This window comes from Sciurus vulgaris (genome assembly GCF_902686455.1).
Source record: "Sciurus vulgaris genome assembly, chromosome: 2".
NCBI lineage: Eukaryota > Metazoa > Chordata > Mammalia > Rodentia > Sciuridae > Sciurus > Sciurus vulgaris.
Window position 1 is genome coordinate 176,620,959 of NC_136462.1, and position 20,450 is coordinate 176,641,408.

Here is a 20,450-nt window from a genome sequence, read left to right on the forward strand (position 1 = left end):
TGAGCCAGGAGCCCTGCGTGACGTCAGGCACAGTCTTGGAAAGGGCGGCTGGGATTTCACTGATGGCCACCACGAATGCTCTGTCACCCTTGGGAGAACAAGGGTAGAGCTCCCCAGGAACTGAAGGGAAACCCCCATGGGGCAGGTGCCTCGGGCCCTTGCACCCCCTGGAGAGGCAGGGCCTGACGCTGGCCCTCCGGATGGGAGCATGGGGCTCGGCCTCTGGCTCAGGTGGACTCCAGCCAGCCCAGGAGGGACAGCAGCTTGGAGCGGAGGGATGTGAGACTGACTCACACACAGCACACCTGTCCTGGCTCAGCCAGGCGCCCCGCCACAGGAGGGCAGCTGGGGACAGCGCCTGTCACTCTGCAGTCTGTGGCTCGTGGTGGGTCACAACCAGCCACTTTAAACAGAAGAGAACAGAATATGACCAAAAAGAAAATACCAGAGTTTCAATTTTATCTAAAGGGGTGTGTTGGGTGGAGATGTGAAATGTTATTTCTGTCGCTTGCAGTAAAAAAGGTTTCGGAAATACCAGCTTAGAACTGCCTCCTCTGAGCCTGGCTGAGGAAATGTGCACTGGGGTCCCAAGAACATGCCAGACCTGGCATCTCCCAGGAGTTGACTCGGGCCTTAGATCTGTCCTCCAAGGCAGGCGCCGCGAGAGCCATTTTATAGATGTGGAAACTGAGGCGCATGGAGGCAGAAGGATTGTTTATAGAGTACAAAATGCGATCAGGGGCCCTGGTTGGCTGGACTTCAAAGTCAGAGGCCTGCCCCAGCCCCAGCCTCACTCCCGGGGGCCATTGGGAGAGGGGCTTTCTAAGAGGGTGCTCACGTTTCCGGGCTCGTGTGATACCGACTGCGGGGGCTCCTACTTGGGAGCGCTGTGTCCACGCTGCCTGTAGATCCCTCCCCTGACCTTGGAGGTGGTGACAGTACTAACCCCACTCCCTTCCTGCTGCCTGGCACTGGGCATGGAACCCGGATGCATAAGAGGGAGGAGGAAGTCTGACGGCAGCTCCTAGGAAACACCGTTTCCTCCCTGAGACTGGCAGGAGGAGGCCCCAAGTCCCCTCTTGCCACCCTGGCAGCAATTTGCTTCCTGCCTCAGAAGTGGTCCTGGGAGGAGTGAGACCTGGGGCAATGACAGCCATTTTGCCACCACGAGGGGAAGGCCACAGAGTGACCCTCCCAGACTCCAAGAGTGTGGAGCAGCAGCTGCACCAACCTCGGCATGGCTACCTCTGGATTTCTTGTCACCCATGCCCAGAGCACCTAGTGTCCTGGGAAGGATAAGCCTACCGGCAAATTCTGAGGGAGGAAGAGGGGAAACCGCCTACCTTTCTTCTGTTTGATTCGGAGGAGGTAGAGGGCCGCCATCAGCAGGACCACCAGCAGGGCACACACCACGCCCACCACAATGAAGACGTTCCAATTGCTAGTGTTGCCTGAGGACCACATAGAGGACAGGCTTCACTTATGTGGAAGGAAAACACAGGAAAACCAAACTCACTGCCCCTTTCCATAACTAGGCGGACATTGCCAACAGAACACCTGGCCGGGCCTGCGAAGCGTCTGAGTCACACGGACATGTGACGCCCAGGGGTCTGCGGTGGCTCCTGAGCAGTATAAATATGGTGCTGAGGGCCGGGGTTGGGGGGTGCTCCTGACGGCACGGCCACGGCCACCAAGGAGGCCCAGCTGCAGGATGTGGGTGGCGATCTCACTCCCAAGGAACAGAAACACGTTCTTTCTCATCTGGAGTGAAACCACAGATCCGTCTGAAACTGTGAGTTGGCAGCTAGCTGCAGCAGGCGGCCGGGAGAAGGGACGGTAAGGGGCGGCTGGTGTGCCCGCTGGCTGCAGGACTCTGCAGAGCTGTCGGGAGCTGACCAACCATCTGTGCCTGGGCCCTGGGCCTCACAGCCTAGGACCTTTGAATCGGGACCCCCAGGTTAGAAAGAGAGGCGGAGGGGCCCCAGGCACAGGTAGAAGGTCCAGGACTCCACGCCACAGACATGTGGGTTCAAATCAATGCCCCTAACTAATGACCCTTGGGCAGGTCAGTTGAACCTCTTCCCCACACCAACGTCCTCTTCTGTCATCGAGGATGATGATGATAGACTCTGCCTCATTGGATGGCTCTGAGAATTATCCAACAAGCCAACTGCTCAACCAATTCTTCCAAACTGTCTCAAAGAATTCATTGAGTGCCTATTATGTGACCCGTAGCTACAATGCTGAATAAAACAGTCACCGTCCCTACCAGCAGAGGTTCAGAGCTGAGGGGTCACCAAGCTCAGCTCCTTCAACACGGCCCTGAAAGGCAGAGGCTGAGAGAGAGGCACTGACTTGCACAAGGCCACACAGAAAGCCTGTGACAGAACCAGAGCAGAAATCCACACACCCTGCCTCACGGTGCACAATCCTAGGAAAACCAGGCCTCAGTGAAATCAAAGAGACACCACGAACCAGCACCCAGGTTTCCTGGAGCCGCCCTGAAGTGGCCTCTGTTCTAATCCGTCCAGAGGTTCTCTGTGTACAAACCATCAGCCACCCTGATGACAGGTCATCTTTCCATGGTGGCACCAAGAGGACAACAGGATGCTGCTATTTTCAAGAAGCGATTCGCAACACACTGGCAGGGTGTGTGGGGGAGGTGCCCAGTGCCATCTGGGGAAAGTGGATGCAATACCTTCACCCAAATGAGCCTGCCCTTGACCCAGAAGAGCTCCTTGAGGAGACCGCCCCACAGACACAGCCACACGTGGGACACAGTAAGTACCATGGCAGCACCAGTTTCCTTGAGCCAAGTGGAGTGGGAACCTCCCACCCCACTCCCAGGGGCAAGAGTGCAATGGCGGTCAGGGACACCAGGCTGAGGTCAGAAAGGAGAGAGAGGGCCACGAGGATGGGACAAGTGTCAGGTGAAAAAGGCAAGAGGCAGATGCCAGGTCAGGCCCATACCCCACTCTTCTTCCTTAATGGTTATTTGAAAGCCCCAGGAGACTGTACCCAACTCAACAGGGGAGACCCTTGGAGTGTGGGTGTGGGAGCAGCTGACTTCAGGATGCTGTGCTGCAGGCCTCTGGACTGCCCCACGAGAAGGAGGAGTCACTGCTGTTAACATCACAACAGAGACAAAATCACATCAAGTTGAAAAGCACTTGGTCAGCCAGGGTGGAGGCCTCACCAGAGGGGGCGTGGTCCAGGCCATGCTCCTTGGAGCCTGCAGAGACCGGCAGGGTGCAGTTTCTGGTGGTGGCCGGCTGCCCATCATGCTCCACCCGGCAGGTGAAGGTCACGTCCTCCCTGTGCACAGACGAGTTCACCAGCAGCCAGCTGGTCAGGTTGTAGGTCCCATCCTTGTTCTCTGAGAGGGTCGAGGCCGTTTCTGTCCGGGACACGTTTCCATTCTCCACCCAGGTCAGCTGTAGGTTCCGGGGGTAGAAATTCTTCACCTGGCAGGTGACGTTCACCTGGCTCCCTGCCATTGTGGTCAGTGGGGTGACCTCCACAGTGGGCGGAACTGAAACAGCACAGGCAGAAGCTGTGACCTTATGGCACAGACAGCTGAGCTCCTGCCGGCTCAGCAAGGGCCTCCCTCAGGACAGGGCCAGGCATGCAGCAGGCGCTCAAACATTGAGGGTTGCACAGGAATGGAATCAAAAATCACAAAGACTGCCACACTGTAGGTGCCTAGTGACCAGTGGCTCCTGTTAGGGTAAAAGTGAGTGAACCTGACATGCTGGCATGCAAAAATTTAACAAAATAAATGAAATCACCCAGCACATAGAGACTTGGCTCTTGTAGGAGCTCAGCAGGGGTAGTTCCTGCTGGTCAATGAAATGAAGCCACTAGCACATGTAGGCCACAGGGCAGGAGTCCCCATGTGCATGGCAGGTGGGCAGCCCTGCTGGGAAGTACAGCCCAGGCCAGTGAGGTCCTGAGCAAAGGCCCCTGGGGAGCAGGCTGGGTGGCAAGGTGTGGGCTGGGGCAGGGATCAGGGTCCTGTACCTCGGATGGTGTCAGACAAGTTGGCAGTCCCACGAAGAGGCCCCCCCTGCAGGGTGACGTGGGCCACCTCGCAGATGACCTGAGAGTGCACGTCCCCAGGGGCCAGGGTCACCTGGGCTGTGCTGGACACCCTGTAGGACACACTTTCTCCTGCGGGGTCCACGCTGGTCTGGATGTGGGAGAGCTCGTTCCCATTTTTGAACCAGTTCAGGGTGATGTTGCGGGGGGAGAAGCCGTGGGACTTGCAGGTGAAGCTCACTGTCTGCCCGGGTGTGGCCCTGGTCGCAGGACCCGATACCTCGGGGGGAGAAGGTCTGGCTGTGAAGGAGCATGACAGACAATCAGGTGATGGAGCCCACCTCCGACCAGGAGCCAGTGACACTGAAAAACCATCTTAGATATCACTCTTTTTTTGGCAGTGCTAGGGATTGACCCCAGGGCTTCATGCCTGCTAAGCACACTCTGGACTGAGCTAGGTCCCCAGCCTAGACAGGACATTATCTGCTAATCCTCTTAATAAAGCTAGGAAGGGGTGTCCTTAGCCTCTTATCTCCTGTCTTGGTGGCAAATACACAGAACCAGACAGTGAGGAAGGGAAGGACGAGGTGGAATTCCAGGCTGAGGTCAAAGTCCTCTGCAGGAGGGGATTTCCACCACTCTGGGCCCAGGAAGGAAATGACCGACCTGTTTCTCTCTTCGTATTAATTATTCCCTACTGGCCTCCCCTGGAAGTCTCGCTGACCTGGGGAAAGCGTTTACAGAGGTCAACACGGTGGCCAGCAGCACCACAGCACCATGAGCTCTGGAACCGTGCTGGCCACGCTGAGGTGTGTGTGTTGGCACATTCCAGTGCTGCATCTGAGACATGGGGTGCCGGCCCCTCTTCTGGGGCCACAGTGACGATTACGAGACCCTGGAGGCATTTTGCTTTGAGTCACACACAGGAGATGGGCCTCAGATATGAACCCAGGCAGAGCTATCCTTCTCCCAGACTTTCCTCCTGTCCAGAGTGCTCCCTGCAGGTATTTATGAATGAACTCCATGATTTTCCTCCTTTCCAGAAATATGCCAGTGGGTCTAACCTGTGCTAACTCCAGGATTTGAAAGGGAGAGGCTAAAGAGATTCTCTTCTTTCTTTTTTCTTTCTATCTTTTTTTTTTTTTTGGGGGGGGGGGGATGCTACAGGGATTGAACCCAGAGGCACTTAAGCACAGAGTCACATCCCCAGTCCTATTTTATTATTATTATTATATTTTTTTTTATTTTGAGACAGGGTCCTGCCAAATTGCTTAGGGCCTTGCTAAATCACCGAGGCTGGCTTTGAACTTGTGATCCTCCTTCAGCCTCCTCAGCCGCTGGGAAGCGATGCTCTTCTGAATCTGGGGGCTTCCTTGGGTCACTTTTAGGTTGGAAACACAGATCGCCACGTGGTCAGGAGGCTAAAGAGGGTTAAGCTGTTAATCGCTGGTTAATTACAAGAGACACAGACTCAGGTCTGGGAGCAGGCAGAGGCTCAGGAGAGAGGGAATCAGAAGGAGGCCGTTTGCCCTGTGGACGGGTCCTCAGACGGGTCCTTTGGAGTCTCCCACCCAGCATCTTCCACGACAGTCTCCAGGCAGCAAATATCACAAATATTTGTGTATGTAAACATTGACCTTACTCCCTAAACATTCACCAAACACTTTGAGGGCACAATCAGGGGCGTGCCACTTAAGTCATCAAGACACCAGCGGCCCGGAGGTCGATACGGGATGAGGGGTGACAGAACCAGCCCCTGTATGGGAGGGCTCCAGGTCCTTGAACTCAACCAACTGCGGATGGAAGCATTGTTTAAATAATCGCACCTGTACTGAACATGAACAGGGTTTTTCTTGCCATTATTCCCTAGACAAGACAGTCTAAAAACCATTTACATAGTATTTGCTTTTATGAGTAATCTAGAGATGTTTTAAAGTACACAGGAGGCTGTGCGAAGGATATATGCAAATATCACGCCATTTTACATGAGGGTCTTGAGCATCCTCGGACTCGGGTATCCTCAGGGGTCCTAGAAACAATCCCCCATGGATTCCAGGGACAACTGCAGCTACCATTTATAAAATTTCAAGGGCTCTGAAGCTGCCTGCTACATCTGTGCTCACCAACCTCGTGAAGGGGGTCCAAGGGTGAGCCCCTTTATGCGATAAGGTTCAGAGACAGGCGTGGCTGGCCAAAGACACACAGCAGGTAAAGGGCAGGGCTCCTGGAATCTCATGTAGGTTGATTCATTTCAGACTCTCTGGCTGGTTGGTTTGTTGTGGTGCTAGAGACAGAATCCAGGCCTGGATGTGCTCAGCACGTGCTTGACCATTGAGTCACGGGACCCCAGCCCCTGTCCCTGTTATACCTGCTGAGCCTCAGTGTCCCCTCTGTAAAAAGGGGACACCACCCTGTAAGATGAGGATGAAGGCAAAACTCAGTGCCTGGCATGCAGTAGGAGCCTAATAAATGACTCCTGTGCCTGCTATGCTCACTCCTTCTGAAACCACACATTCGTTTTTTAGTAGCCAGAAGGAGCAACAAATGCAGCGGGGACCCCAGGAACAGCCTCCGTCCTGCTCCTGCAGCTGCCAGGAGAACCCCAGTGAGAGGAGGAGCAGAAACCCCCAGATGAGGCTCCCCGTTTTCCTAACCAGCCCTGCAGGAAACGAGGTTGAGGAAGTGGCTTTCAAATCAGGGGTGGGATCCCAGGCCACTCCTCCAGATGAGCTCTTGACAGAAAGCCAGGGATCCTAGAAGGGAGGGGGACAGACCTCAGTGACATCCTGGGCCATGGAGGCTGGAGGGCTGTGGCTGAGGAGCAGGGACTGGTGGCAGACCGTGGATGACCGAGCTGGGGCGTCCTGCTCTGAGGCTGGCTCTGAGCAAGTTGTCTGTGCGGCCCCTCCGTGGGCCCTGGGCTGTGCTCCCTGGGAAGTGCCCCTGCCCTGCCCCGGTCCCCAGAGAGCTGAGCCCAGCACAGGCTGTTCTGAAGCAACCACACTGGGAAAGGGCTCCCGTGCTCTACCTCCATGGGGGACCAGTTTTGTCAGGGGACAAAACCTCACCTCTTCCCCTGTGGCCTCGGGCCATCTAGCTCCCAGGTTGTCAGCCATGGCTGTGTGTTAGAATCTTCTGGAATAACTAAAAACTTCAGATGCCCAGATCCCCGTTAGACCTATTAAAGCAAAACTTCGAGGTGGAGCCTGGGTCTGGGAGTTCTTTCAGTTTCTCAAGTGATTCCAACGAGCAGCCAGGTGGGAGCCACCGATCCCATGCCGCCCCAACCCTCTTGACCCTTGAAGACTGGAGAGGGAACGTGGCCCCTTCAAGGTCACAGAGCCTGACCCGACAGCTCACTTGAGGGGATACCTTCTACCAGCCATGTGCTGGTCCTTCAGGGCCAGCTCTGCTCTGGGGGTGGGGGGCATCCTGGACAGGTGACGGTGCTGAGGCCCCCTGCGTGAAGCACCCTGTCTGAGGTCACAGGCTGGAAAGCAGCCCGGCTGGGGTGTGGGTCCAGGCATGGGCTCTGTCCCTGCCCTCCTGCTGCTCAGTAATAACCCCGACACCCCCGCCCACCCCGCTAGGGCTCTCATCGCCACAGAACCCTGGGCAGGGGCCACGATTATTACCATTTCACCGACAGGGAAACTGAGGTCTCAAGAGAAGCCACGCTTCATCCAAGACCATGCAGCCCGGGGAGCACATTTCCCCGGCTTCCTGCGGGTCTGTTCTTGAGCAGGCTGCCCCCTGCATCCTCGCAATAGCCTGGGAAGGTTGGCACTCAAGGCAAAGGTGCCAGAAGGAAGATGGGGCGTCTGGCACCTGGCCAGCTCTGCCCCCTCCGTCTCCCTCCTTTCTCCTCCAGGGCCTTATGGAGGCAGGAGGAGAGGGCCAAGTGTCTACTAGGAGTCAGCAGGGCGAGTCACACAAGCCGCTTGCTGGCCATGACTGCCCAGGCAGGCATGCAGCCCCCAGGCCCTCCGTGTCTTTTTTTGGTGACACCTGCAAAGTCAGGAGGAAGCCACCTGCAGCCTACATCCAGGGGTGGTGAGGAGACATGGTGCTGCCACACCTAGGAGAGAACACTGGTGCTATCTAATACAGCAAAATAAACATGTTCTCTGACCAAGCGGGCCTCTGCAGTGGACGTCTCCCACCTGAAGAGGAAGCCGAGGGTTGGGAACAACTCAAACAGCCACCAGGGGAACCCAGGCATTTCCGGCTGCTGGATTGTAAAGCGCCCGCTCAGGCACCGGAGCAGCTCCCCACGTAGTGATGGGGAACCCTGATAAGGAATGATCGGGTGGCACTGGGGGGAGGTTGTAGATCATAAACCAGCCTCGGGGTCTGAATGTGAGGCTGGTGCCGAAGATCTGGGAAACCATGCGGAGCAGAAGACTGGCTCCCTGCTCGGCAGATGGGCTGAAGGGGTTCAGCACCTACTATGCACCTGGCCCAGCTGAGCAGACAGTCTCAGCAGCAGGCAGCACAGAGTAGGGGCTGGAATCAGACCTGGGTTCTGGGCCTGATCCTGGCACTCACTGGCTGTGGACCTTGGACCATGGGGTGGGGTGGATGGACAAAAGCTCCTTTCTCTGCTGACCATCCTGGGTTCAGGAGTTAGAAAGAGGATCCTGGGCTTCTGGCAAGAAACCCAAAGTGAGCACCTTTGCTGCCTCAGCTGGGAACCCCTATGTCAGCCACGTGGGGACCAGTCCCTGTGTGAGGGACCAGCTCTGCTTCTACCCTGCAGGGCCTGTGAGAGCTGGTCTCTGAGACTAAAGGGCCTTTCCAGACAGACTCAGGGCAAAGGCCCAACCTCTTGGCAGCTCCTCCACCACGCCTCCAGCCGTGGCAGGGAAGCGGAGCCTGTCAGGACCCTCTCAGGAGGCTGTTCCAGAAGAGGAAGTAAGGAACGCATGCCCTGCCCTCTGCCCCCTCTGGAGTGCCTGGTCCTCTGGAAGGGACAGGAACACAAGGAGGTGGGACAAGAGCCTCAGTCTGGGCTGCTCCCTGCTTCTTCCATGGCATCCAGAGCAGAGCCTGGCACGCCGCAGGCCCTCGGTGGCCCTCAGTGCTCATGGAATAATGACAAGACTCACCCACCGACAGGCGGTGCTCTCTGAAGCCAGCAGACTTGGTCTGGCTCTGTGACTGGCAAGGCCCTCAAACCCTCAGAGCCTGCAACTGTGGAGCCTCAGGACTGGGCCAGACTGGAAAAAGTCAGAGCTGTGGAGCAGGCAGGTGAGGGGTGCAAATGGCCTCCATTTGCCAGCCATGGAGCCTGGATGAAGGAGCATGGCCTCCACAGGCCTCGGCCTCCCTGACCTGCAGAACGGGTGACAGCAGATCATGACAGGAGCACCCAGTGCAGGTCTTGCTACTTAGCGTGGCTCCCAGAATGGAAAACGTTACCCTGACCTCTTGTCACATTCCTGGGACGAGGAGTCAGCTGTACTCACCTCGCACAGACAGCTCAGTGCCTGATCCAGACTGAACCTCCTTGTTTTCATTGCTGGATTTCCGGAACTTCACACAGTAGTAGGTGCCGGCATCTGCTGGGGTGACGTTCCTGATGCGGATGGAAAAGTCCTTGTTTTCCCTCAGCGTGGTATCTGAGACATTTGTGACTCGGGGGAAGTGGGCTTCTTTGAAATTGTAGATTGTCTCCCGGTCTGGTCCTGACCCCTTAAACCACTCGATGGGCCCCACGGGGAGCAGGGAGGTCACAGTGCAGTGCAGAGTGGCCGACTCTCCAGCAGCGACAGACACTGACTTCTCAGGCTGAATCACCTGCAGCTCTGGTTCAGCTGCTCCTGGAGGGAGACACAGGGTGGTCACTGTTCATCCTGGTGGGAGCCTCTTGATTTATCACGTGTTATCGACAACCAGTTTCCCTGAATACACACCCCAGGAGGGCCATGAGCTCAGCAGGGCACACGTCATCACAGTTAACCTGGCATGGCCGGGGATACCAAGGACACCGAGGCACGGAGCCTGCTAAGTCACGTGGCAGAGCGCAGCTGTGACAGCCTCAGCCCTCTGTGGCAGAGCCATGTCTCGCTAGGCTCTGAAATTCAAATCTGAGCCCTGGGTCCCGCAGAGGGAAGAGCCTGGGAGAAGGTACAGAGGCAGGAGGCCACCCGGGTGCAGGGACCGACTCTGGGAGGCCTCAGATGGTTTCCAGCCTGGACCAGGAGGGCGACCCTCACTGGGAGCTGCACTGAGCAGCCCGGGAAGGAGTGAAGGTGCAGCACCTGGACTGTAGTCCTGGCCTGGTAGTGTCCTGTGTCACCTGGGGCCATCTCTTGGGCAACTGAAAGACCCAGTTGCTCTCCCAGTGCCAAGTGCTGCCCTGGGCGTGGGCAGGGCCTTTTCCGGCTCTCAGCCCTCCCTTCCTCATCTGTAAAATAACTATTCCCAGTCCATCTCGATGCCTGCCCAGGAGAGCTGGACAGGAAGAGACCAGGGACAGTGGCAAAAAGAAGCATCTGGTCTTTGGCATCAACGGAGCTGGTCTGAAACCTGGTGCATCTCTTATTCACATGTGACCCCGGTTTATCCATCAGTTTTGAATCTCAGTTTCCTTATCCACAAAAATGAGTGGAAGCCCCACCCTTGGTCCTCCACCTTGTTTGCAAAGAAAACGAGCTTCCCCCAAAGGAGCCCCTAAGCACCAGGCGAGGACAGGGGAGGTCGTCGTTAGAGAAACAGTGGCTAAAGGGCAGGGCTGTTACTCAAACTTCACTTCCGCCAACACTCGCTACCACCGCCCAGGCCAGCCCTGTGCTAGACGATGGGGACACATGGGAGTGGGACCCAGTCCAGGCCTCAAGGGTTCCAGGCTGGGGTCGGGTGTGGGAGAGGCCTGGGAGTCAGAGACCCTGGAGAATGTGAGATGGAGACCCCCCAGAGACCGGGGGTGGTGCAGAGGAAGGATACAGCCAAGAAGATGCCCAGGCAGGCGCGGGATGGGCTGCTAACACCCAGGCACTGAGGGAGAGAGCTTGGAGCAAGTTCATCCTGGGCCCCCAGCTCTGAACAAGGTGGAGGTGGGCAGGGGACAAAGGAAAGACTGTGGAGACCAGGGAGGAACACACAGAGCCACCCCTCGGAACCTGCAGGGCACTGATTCCAGTACCCTTCCTGGATGCCCAAACCCAAGGATGTTCAAGTTCCTCTTATAAAATGACGCCACATTTACATGATTGGCATTTGATGTCTACAATCCTCTCACGCCCTGTACATCATCCTGGGTTCCTGAGGGTCACCTCTTGCTAGACAACTGGGACGGGCTGTTGGGCAATTTCACTGCCTGAGCAGCACAGTACTCGCCCACACCTAGATTGGGTGGGGCCGACCACACAGCACGGGGTGTGTGGCCGTGGGGTGAATACGTGGCCTGCTGTCAAGCAAGATGTCATTACGCAGGGCACGATCGTCGTGCCTACTACAACGTGAGTAGTTGCTAGGCTGTATTGTTTAGGGAGTAATGACAGGAACGACGTCTGTAGTGTTCACACAGAGGCAGCCATCGGAGGCCTAGCTGTGGCTGAATGTGTGGGTGTGGAACCTGAGGGTATGGAGAGACAACTGTATACACAGAGACACGGAGACAGACAAAGTCAGAGAGGGAGCTGGATGGGAGAGAGAGGATGAAGAAGATGCAGTCTGGACACAATGGGGCAAGTGATCTGGCCCCCACCTGGGCTCTCCACTGACCCTGAGGAGACCTTGTCCATCAGACAGGGCTGCAGACTCCCTGAGTAGCCCCTCCACTCTGAATGGGCAGGAGAGGGACCCTCCTGAGTTTGCCCACCAGCCCACAAGATGGCCCTGTCCTGCTGGCAGGGGGAAAGTGTCCAAGGGAGGTCCACAGACCCAGGAGCTCAGACCAGGTCTGTGGCCATCGGTCCATCACCCCTGGCTCACTTCCCCTCTCCAGTCAGGGCTGGCCCTTGAGGCCTGGTTCTCAGGGCGGGTGAGCAGGGTCTCCAAGTGCTGGCCTGAGCATGGCCTGATTTTCATGGTGCCAGGGAAGAATGCAGAGCCTGTTGGGGACAAGGGCCGGGCCAGCATCAGCCAGCCCAAGAGTGGAGCTGGTGGCCAGGCACATGGTGAAGGCACAGGAGGTGCAGGCCAGTCGAGACCTAGAGGCCCTGAGGCAACACCAGCATCTGCCCAGAGCACCCAGGAAGCCACACTCCCCGGGTCTGTACGGGAGCTTGGGGAGAGTAGCCCAGCTAGAAACAGCCCTAGGGCCAGCAGGCCTGGGCCACAGCAGAGCTCCCCTGTCCACTCTGCCCCCACCTTCCTGGGCTGCATGCCACCGTCCACCAAGCACGGTCCTGGCACCGGCCCCCGGGATAGTCAGGAGGACTGTGACGGAGCTACACATAAACACCGCCACACACGTGCCGGTTGAATTTTAGCTCCTATTCCTATTATTATCACAAAGCGGTACCATGTATATATTTGATTTTCTCTGGATTGTTCTATTTCCCCCCCACCAGGATGTTGGATCCATAAGGGACTGTTTCCAACCTCCTGCCTGGAACAGGATCTGGCGCACCCCAGGTCCTCAGTAAGGATCTGTTGACTGAACACATGGATGAGTGGGGGAAGGAGGGGCTTTTATTTGCTCTGTGATCCAGGCAAATCCCCTCTCGGAGACTCCCCGTCTTCGTCTGTGAAATGGAGCTCCTATTGGCATCTCTAGGCGCCGGGGAGGCCTGGACCTGGCTGGCGTGGTTACCATCCGTATCAGTATCAGCACCCCGGGTTAGAGTCAGCAGCCAGCCAGGGGCTGCGCTCAGGCCGGGCTGCGGCACTAGGCAGGCGGCAAGCGGGAGCAGGGCTATTCTTGTGGTGCAGCCAGAGGGCCGTCATCACACCCCGGGCAGGCGACAATAAAATCTGGAGTTGGGTAGGGCTGGCTCCCCCTCTTTTTTTTTAGATCCTCTTGAGCTCTCTCCACCAACTGCAGCCAGATTTAGGCAGCTTAATTAATTAGCTAGTGTTTATAAAGCGTTTGAAGAATTTTAAAAGTGCGACGTAAGTGCCAAATATTATTTTAATCTGGGTATGTGTGTGTTTCTTCCAAAGAGAGCTTTTTTGCCCCCCCCCCCCCCCTTGCTTGCTGTCTTTTCTTTCTTCTCTGCAGGTTCTGTTCTGGGAACTGAGCTCGTTAAGAATCGCTCCTGCGGTCCAGGCCCCGGGTCATCACACTGGCGTTGCTGACAAAACCCTTTCCTGTGCTCTCTGGTCCTTCTGGCAGTGGGCAACTATTCAGGGGCCCCAAGCAGTCTCGGGAGGGGAGGGGGCTGGGCAGGCATGCCACCCACTGCTGGTGGGAAGGGGAGTTGGAAGGTCCTATGGAGAAAGCAGTTTGGCAGGATGGCAAGAGCTGTCCACTGGCCTGTGCTGGGCTGTTCCACAGGAACATCATCTCAGATGTGGAGGGGGTCGCCTCTAGAAAAATCTAGAAAGAAACAACCACCCTAAGGGCCAATGATAGGGATGGCCAAGTGAAGGCCAGCCTACCCCTTGGTGGAATTCCAGGCAGCAGTAAAAAGCCATTACTGTGAAAACTGTGGTCATACGGGCATTTTTCAAGGCCTGATTTTAAATAACACCGTAGTTATGCAAATAAAACCTGTTCATTGCAGAGCATTTAGAGGAAACAAAAAAGTATAAAAACAAAATAATCTCATATAATACCATCAAAGAACTGCAATCAACATTTTGATGTAGAGTAGTTAAAACATGAGTGAATGAAAAAATCATACCTTTAGAGAGCTAAGGGTATGTGCAAACATTTTGGTTTGTTCATTTAAAAGCATTCTTATAAAAATGAAAAATTGGGACTATCCTAATATCCGAGGGAAGGAGACTGGTTGACCCCACTGCATGTGAATCCATGTGACGGCCAAGTGCACAGCCGTGAAAACCATGGTGTAGATACTGTGACAACGTGCCACAGGTCAGAGTGGTCACCTGGACATAGACTGAGTGGTCCTATACTTACAGTTTTGTTTTGTTTTTTTTTGGGGGGGGGTGTGGATATCAAGGATGAACGGTTATTAATTTGAGTAGTTGGATTTATACAGGAGTTTGCTGGTGTCTATGGTTTTGTTCCCATTGCTTGTGCAAGAGAAGAGACAAGGAAACCCTGCGCTTTCAGGATGACTGCCACTTTGTAAAATAAAATGAAACTATTTATGAACAACCGCAACTTACTATCCAAAGCTATAAAATGCAACACGCTTTGGATCATGAATCTAGAATTGATGGGGGTTTTCTCTCTCTTTTTTTTCCCCCCCTTCTACTCTGGGTATTTTTCAGATTTTTTCTAAATTGAATGAACATTAAAGAATACAGAATTTGCTGGGCTTGGTGGCACACGTCTGTAATCCTAGCTCTCCAGGAGGCTGAGGCAGGAGGATGGCAAGTTCCAGGGTAGCCTGGGCAACTTAGCAGGACTGGGAAAAAAGCTGGGAATATAGCTCCATGGTGGAGTCCTAGGTTCAATCTTCAATACCTATTACCGCAAAAAATATTTCTATAAACATGTTATATAAACATTATATAATTAAACTATATATAAATCATATAATATGTAGTATAATTCTTTTTAAACATAATAATAAAATTATAATTATAATTTTATGTAATATAGTTTTGATTAAACATAATAAAAATTATATACATAAAATCCTGGGGGTATAGCTCAGTGGTAAAGCACTTGCCTATCATGCATGAGACCCTGGAGTCTACCTGCAGGACCTCAAAACAAACAAATGTAACACACACACAGAATGTATACACAACGTATCTCATTGTGTTTGTACCTGTCACAGGCAAGCTACATTATGTGTTTACTGTCTGAATGTACCTCCGCTGTGGGGGATTTTTGTCCTTTTGCTCACCACTATCTCCCTGGCTCCTGATAACTGTGCCTGGTGCAGAGTGCATGCTCAATAAATATTTGCAGTGGTACTGATCAATTGCACGTCCAAAGAAAGAGGTCTTGATGGACGAGATAACACTCCCGTGTTGGGGTGTGTTACACCTAGGAAAAGCGGCTAGGTGTGGGATGCAGTGGGAACATTTTACTGTTTCTTTATAGTAAATAATATGTAGATAATATATATATATGTATGTGTGTATATATATATATATATATATATATATATATATATATATATATATATATTTTCAGTGATCATTGAATATTTTCTGGAAAAAATTCAAGTGTCCATCCAGAACACCTGAGTGGGCTTCCTAAGGGGAGAAGTAACTGCTGGGGGAGGGGCGCTCTAAGAGAAGCGCATGTCTGGGGCCCGCAGTACAGAGATAGTCAGTGATGAGAGACTGGGTCCCACCGTGTCCCAGACCCTGAGCTGCCGGCTGTGGATGGTGGTGTCCCTGGCTGCCGGAGCTCGACACTCGTGGTGAGGGGAGAGTTGGAAGAAACCACCAAAGACATCAGGAATGGACCTCAGTGCTCTTGGACAGGCAGCTCTGCTGGTGACCCTCCCCTGTGACCTCTGCCCACCTCCCCGCCTCCTCTCTCTCCCACAGTGGCGGGGAAGGGCTGGAGCACTGTGCCCGAGGCCACCTGGAGAAGGCCCCGCAGCTGAGAACTGATGTCCGGCTGGGAGACACACTTGACTTTCTCTCTTAACACAGTGCTCGTGGTGTCTGAGATTGAGAAAGATGGGAACAATTTCCAGAAGTGAAAAACTAAGCAAGGAGGATTTTTCTAATGGAAGAAAACCAAATTAACTTAGAGCTGAAGCTTGTGGGGAGGGAGGGAGGCAGGGCGGAGGGATCTTGGGCGTGAACCTGGGGGACCCCCCAGAAGCCTGCCCCATCCGCCCGGGGAGGGACCACAGGGGGTGGGCTCACCCCCCAGTGCCCAGTGCGGGCTCACGCTGGCACTTGCAGGGGAGCTGGCCTGTCCCTGGGGAGCACTGGGTCAGCAAAGAGGGGACCATGGGATGGGCTAGTGACAAACCCTCCCACCAACTCAAGGAGCTGCAGGACCCGGGAGGCCCTGGCTGGAGCTCCGGCAGTGCCCGGGCTCAGTGTCCCAAGAGGTTTTGAATGACCCCACGGTCCCCGCAGCAGGCACGGGCACCTCACCAGGCGGCACTTCTGCTGGCTGTGGTTGTGATTTAGTGGTTGGAGTGTGTGTGTGCAAAAGGATGTGTGAGTGTGCATGAAAGGGCACACACAAGGGAGAGGGGTGCGCGTGTGCACATATGCGTGTGTGCGGAGCACCAGCATTCGCACACATACACCTGGGCGGGCCAACAGTGAGCACGTGAGCGTGGGGGGCAGATCCTGTGTGTGGGGCCATTTGCGCACGACGGTTGGGGGACAGGGGACATGGCATTGGGGGGCAAGCTGCACGGGAAGGGCGCACCCCGGCTGCCTGGGCACGTGGAAGACTGGGGGAGGCCTGGGAGGTGTGAGCCAGCGTGCGGGGGCGTGTCCATGCGTGCGCAGGGAGGGGCGGCTGCGGGAGGCCTGCGCGTGCGCGAGTGGGAAGGGGTGTGAGCAGGACCGCTATCCGTGAGTACCCAGTGTGTCCGCGCACGCATGTTTGTGAGTGTGGCCAGCTGGGAACGTGCCTGTCACAGGTGAGGAGGGGACAGAGGGCCACTCCCTGTCCATCCCTGGTGGGCTAGTCTTGCCAAGTGCCTGAGCGAGGCCCTGCCCTTGAGAGGAGGTGCTGACCTTCCAGGAGAACCTGCCTGGCACGTGGGTCCCTGCTGGAGCACAGGGTCAGCCATGGGGGCAGAAGGGACCAGGGTGGATTCAGAGGGGCTGCCCAGTGCGGGGCAGCATGAACTGTGTAGCTGGGTGGCCAGCTCAGGCTCCCAGCGTCTGGGCCTCTGAGCTAGAACCACTCCTCATACCCTCCCAAACCCCGCCCTGTGCCAGGCCCTGCTCCTAAGAGCAGCTCAGTCTGGGGCCTTCCTAAACATGGGGATGACCAAGCTTGGGCCATCCATATCCTGAGAGGAGGCTTGGGGGAGGGGTCCCCAAAGTGGGGCAGGATCTGGGAAGACTTCCTGGAAGTGGCAGCCCCTGAGCCGGGTCTTGGAGGTCGACAGAGGCAGGTAGAGGAAGGACTCAGGGGGTGGGGAGGCCTGAGCAAAGGCCCTGTACTACCTGGGGGTCAGGGAAGAGCGTGGGAGGTGCGTCCCAGAAAGCTGGGATGGGGCTAGCATGGGGCTGGGCTAACCTGGCACCCTAAGGACGGCTCCGGCTTCCCATCTGAAGAACAGGTCTACACGGGGAGCATTCTGCTGGCACCCTGGGTGCAGACAGCCCAGCTGCTGTGGAGAGTGCCACACTTGCACTGAGGCCGTGCTCATGGGAACAGGTGGCCTGGTGGTCAGGTGGGCTCCCTCCTCACCTACACTGGTGGCAGCTCTGAGGACCTGCCCCCTGTTGCATCCCCAGGACCCTCCAGGAGGGAGTCAGCTCCAAGGGGCCAAGAGAGGCAGTACAAAGCTTGGGCTCTGGGGCCAGAAGACCTGTGCCTCATCCCTGGGGGAAACCTGGCCAGTCTCTTCTCTAAGCCTCTGCTTCCTCGCCTGTGCCTCGGGTCCCCTCCCCCTACAGGGTGCATGCCCAGTGTTCAGAAGAGCCAGGCTGAGGATTCCCTGGCTCCTCTCTCACCATTTCCCGCAATCCGTCCTACTGGTAGACCCTGCCAGCTCAGCTTCCAACGTGAGGCCAGACTCTCACCTCTTCTCACCACCTCACTGCCCATCATTGTTCACTTGGATCCTTGTGGCAGTGGCCTCCCTGCCTCCACCTCCCCTTTCTGTAACCCACATTCCCTCTGCTGCCAGGGGAGTCTCTAAAGCCTAAGTCAGGTGACATCCCTCCTCAGGCCCTTGCTGCACTCAGACTGAGACCCAGAATCCTCATGGGAAAGCCTTACTTTCTCAGTTATGCCACCTTCCTCCCCTGCTCACCACAGGGCCTTTGCACCTGCCATTACCGCTGCCTGGTACTGTCCTCCCCTAGCTATCCACGGGGCCGGCTCCCTTGCCTCTGATCACGAGGACTGAAACACTAACACCCTCAACGCCCCTTGCTCTGCTTTATTTCTCTACCCAACCTGTTGCACATTGACCTAACTTTTTCAGTCTCCGTCTCCCTACCCTAGCCTTTGAGAGTCCTCTGGGAGCAGGGACTTCATTTTGTTCCGCAGGCTGAGACCAGTGCCTGGCATTTGTTTGAAGGTACTTTTTCATTTGGATTCTCACCCTCCTACCTGTGTGACCCCCAGGAAAGGTCCTAACCCATGCGGACCTCTGGTTCCTCCTTGTCTGTGGAAGGGGACAGTGACCACAGTGACGATGATGACGATGAAGACTAGCATCGTGCTGGGGTGAACCAGGCTGGCCTGTGCAAGGAGCTCAGTGCCACGCTGGCAGGGCGAGTCCTCAGGGCCGGGCAGCCACCCCTGCAGCAGGGCCCTCAGTGGTGCAGGGCGTGACGGAGGACCACCGTCAAAGCCTGAGGGGCCTCCCCGGGGCAGGACGGCTCTGCCTGGATGCCATGCCTGCACAGGCCCCTCTGCCTGGACCTGTGGGTGGGCTGGACACGGTCAGCAAGGAGGCAGGAGGGTAGAGGCCCTGAGGAGCTCCAGCTGGTTCACACGGCCCTGGAGGTGGCGGAGCAGTGTCTGCACTGGGACCTGTGGGCACGGTGGCAGGGAAGGAACCCCACCTGGGCACACCTGTAAATACCCTTCGCACTGTGGTGGGCCTCGGGGGACCAGGAGGGGCTGGGAGGGCACACAGCGGTCACCACACGCTGGGCCTGTGCCTGGGCAACCTGCGGGGCTTCTGCCTGCCTCCCTCCTCTGCAGAGGCCTGGAAGGGAAGCCGAGGCTGAGGACCCAGGCGTGTCCTCCCCAACCCAGGCCCACTGTCACTCTGAGACAGGCCCTGGGGCCTCCCAGGCTCCCATGGGGCAATGGGGGAACCCGGCCAGAAAACAAGAAGCCCTCGGGACAGCCCACACTGGGGACAGCCCACACTGTCCCAAGGGCCCTATGTCACCATCCCCTTCCTCCGGGTGCGAAAGCAGAGGCCCAGAAGGCAGGCAGGTGGCAGAGGCAGGGCTGAACCAGGGGAGCCCACGGGCATGGCTTCTCCCTGCAGCTCCAGCTTCTGCACACTCAGGCCAGGCCGCCACACATCTTCCCAGCTGAGGCACAGTCCCCCTTAAAAGCCGCACACATTTACGAAACGACATTTGCCAAGGTTTCAGCACTCTGCTGCGGCAGCAGACAGGCTCTGGACGGGATTTTCCCCCAAGCTGACACTATTCACTGGTTCCTTTTATAGAGCTCTTTGCAGCTTGCAAAAGCACTTTCCGTGGCTCTCAGCTCCCTTAACCCTCCACTGTCCCTGCACGGGAGGAAGCAGTAGCAGCCTTTCCATTTTGCAGATGCAGGTACTGAGGCTCAGAGTGGGGAAGACACTTGCTCCAGAGCACACAGCCAGGAAGAGGCACAGACGGTGTGGACTCAGGGAAGGGCCCCAGAGTGGGTGCCCCCTGCACAGCCTCTCCTCCCGAGAAGGAGCTTAGAGAGGAGGTTAGATGGCAGCAGAAACCTGAAGGAAGCAAAGGCCAGGGAAGGTTTCCCTGGCCCGGACAGTAAGTGCAAAGGCCCTGAGGTAGGGAAGAAGTGGTGTGGCTGAAAACCCCAAAGACCATCACGCAAAGGACCAGCGCCTGTAGCTGGAAGAGACCTGCAGGGAAGCACCCAGGCCAGGCCCGCGCTCCACGGAAGGGAAACTGAGGCCGAGAGCGGCAGAGTAGCGGGCTTCAGCCTCCCTGCTGGTGAGCAATAGAGCAGGACTCAATCTGCTCTTGACTCTATAAAATCTGCTCTTATCACTATAAATGGTGACGCAATACAGGAACGAGCCCCACGGACAACGGGCAGGGCTGCCACCAGCCCACTCCACAGAGGACCACACTGCCGCTGGGGTCAGGGTCACAGGGCCGCCGAGGGGTCTGGCTCTACCCCTGCCCGGCCAGACCACCTCCCCGCCAGACCCTCATGGGGAGGCTGACCCGAGGCTAAACCCCCAACCGAACCCCGGTGGAGAGCGCGAGGCCCTCCCTGGGGCGCCTGCTGCTCCTCCGCGGCCTCGGCCTCGGGAGGCGCGCGTGACTGTGCCGCTGGGGTCTCGCTGTGACTCCTGAGCAGCCCGACCGCCTGCCCCTCTCCTACCTGGCACCGAGACGCTGTTGCTTCCGACAGCTCAGGACGACGGGCAGGTCCTGGTGCCGGCCCACAAGTGCCTGGCGGTGGTGAGGGCGCCGGCCCTGCCTGCGTGGCTCCCTGGATCCGGCCTCCTCTT

General features: G+C 56.4%; 1 protein-coding gene and 1 long non-coding RNA gene across 7 annotated transcripts in view; both read right to left on the reverse strand.

Annotated features, from left to right (window-relative positions):
• Positions 1–20,450, reverse strand: part of LOC306655025 (tyrosine-protein phosphatase non-receptor type substrate 1-like) — a 41,735-nt gene that overhangs the window by 12,380 nt on the left and 8,905 nt on the right. For 4 of the 6 annotated variants that reach the window (XM_079129178.1, XM_079129179.1, XM_079129183.1 and 1 more), the window contains exons 3-6: positions 9,507–9,860; positions 4,021–4,338; positions 3,197–3,532; positions 1,344–1,451 (exon numbers count right to left, since the gene is read on the reverse strand). In XM_079129178.1, the coding sequence (XP_078985304.1) occupies positions 1,344–1,451; positions 3,197–3,532; positions 4,021–4,338; positions 9,507–9,860 (1,116 nt within the window). The remainder of the gene's footprint in view (positions 1–1,343; positions 1,452–3,196; positions 3,533–4,020; positions 4,339–9,506; positions 9,861–20,450) is intronic. The other 2 variants (XM_079129180.1, XM_079129181.1) reach the window with 1 other exon arrangement.
• LOC306655029 lies at positions 5,190–7,428 on the reverse strand. Its single transcript, XR_013762161.1, has 2 exons — positions 7,107–7,428; positions 5,190–6,449 (listed from the first exon to the last, which is right to left on the reverse strand). It is a non-coding gene; the product is annotated as an uncharacterized lncRNA (long non-coding RNA).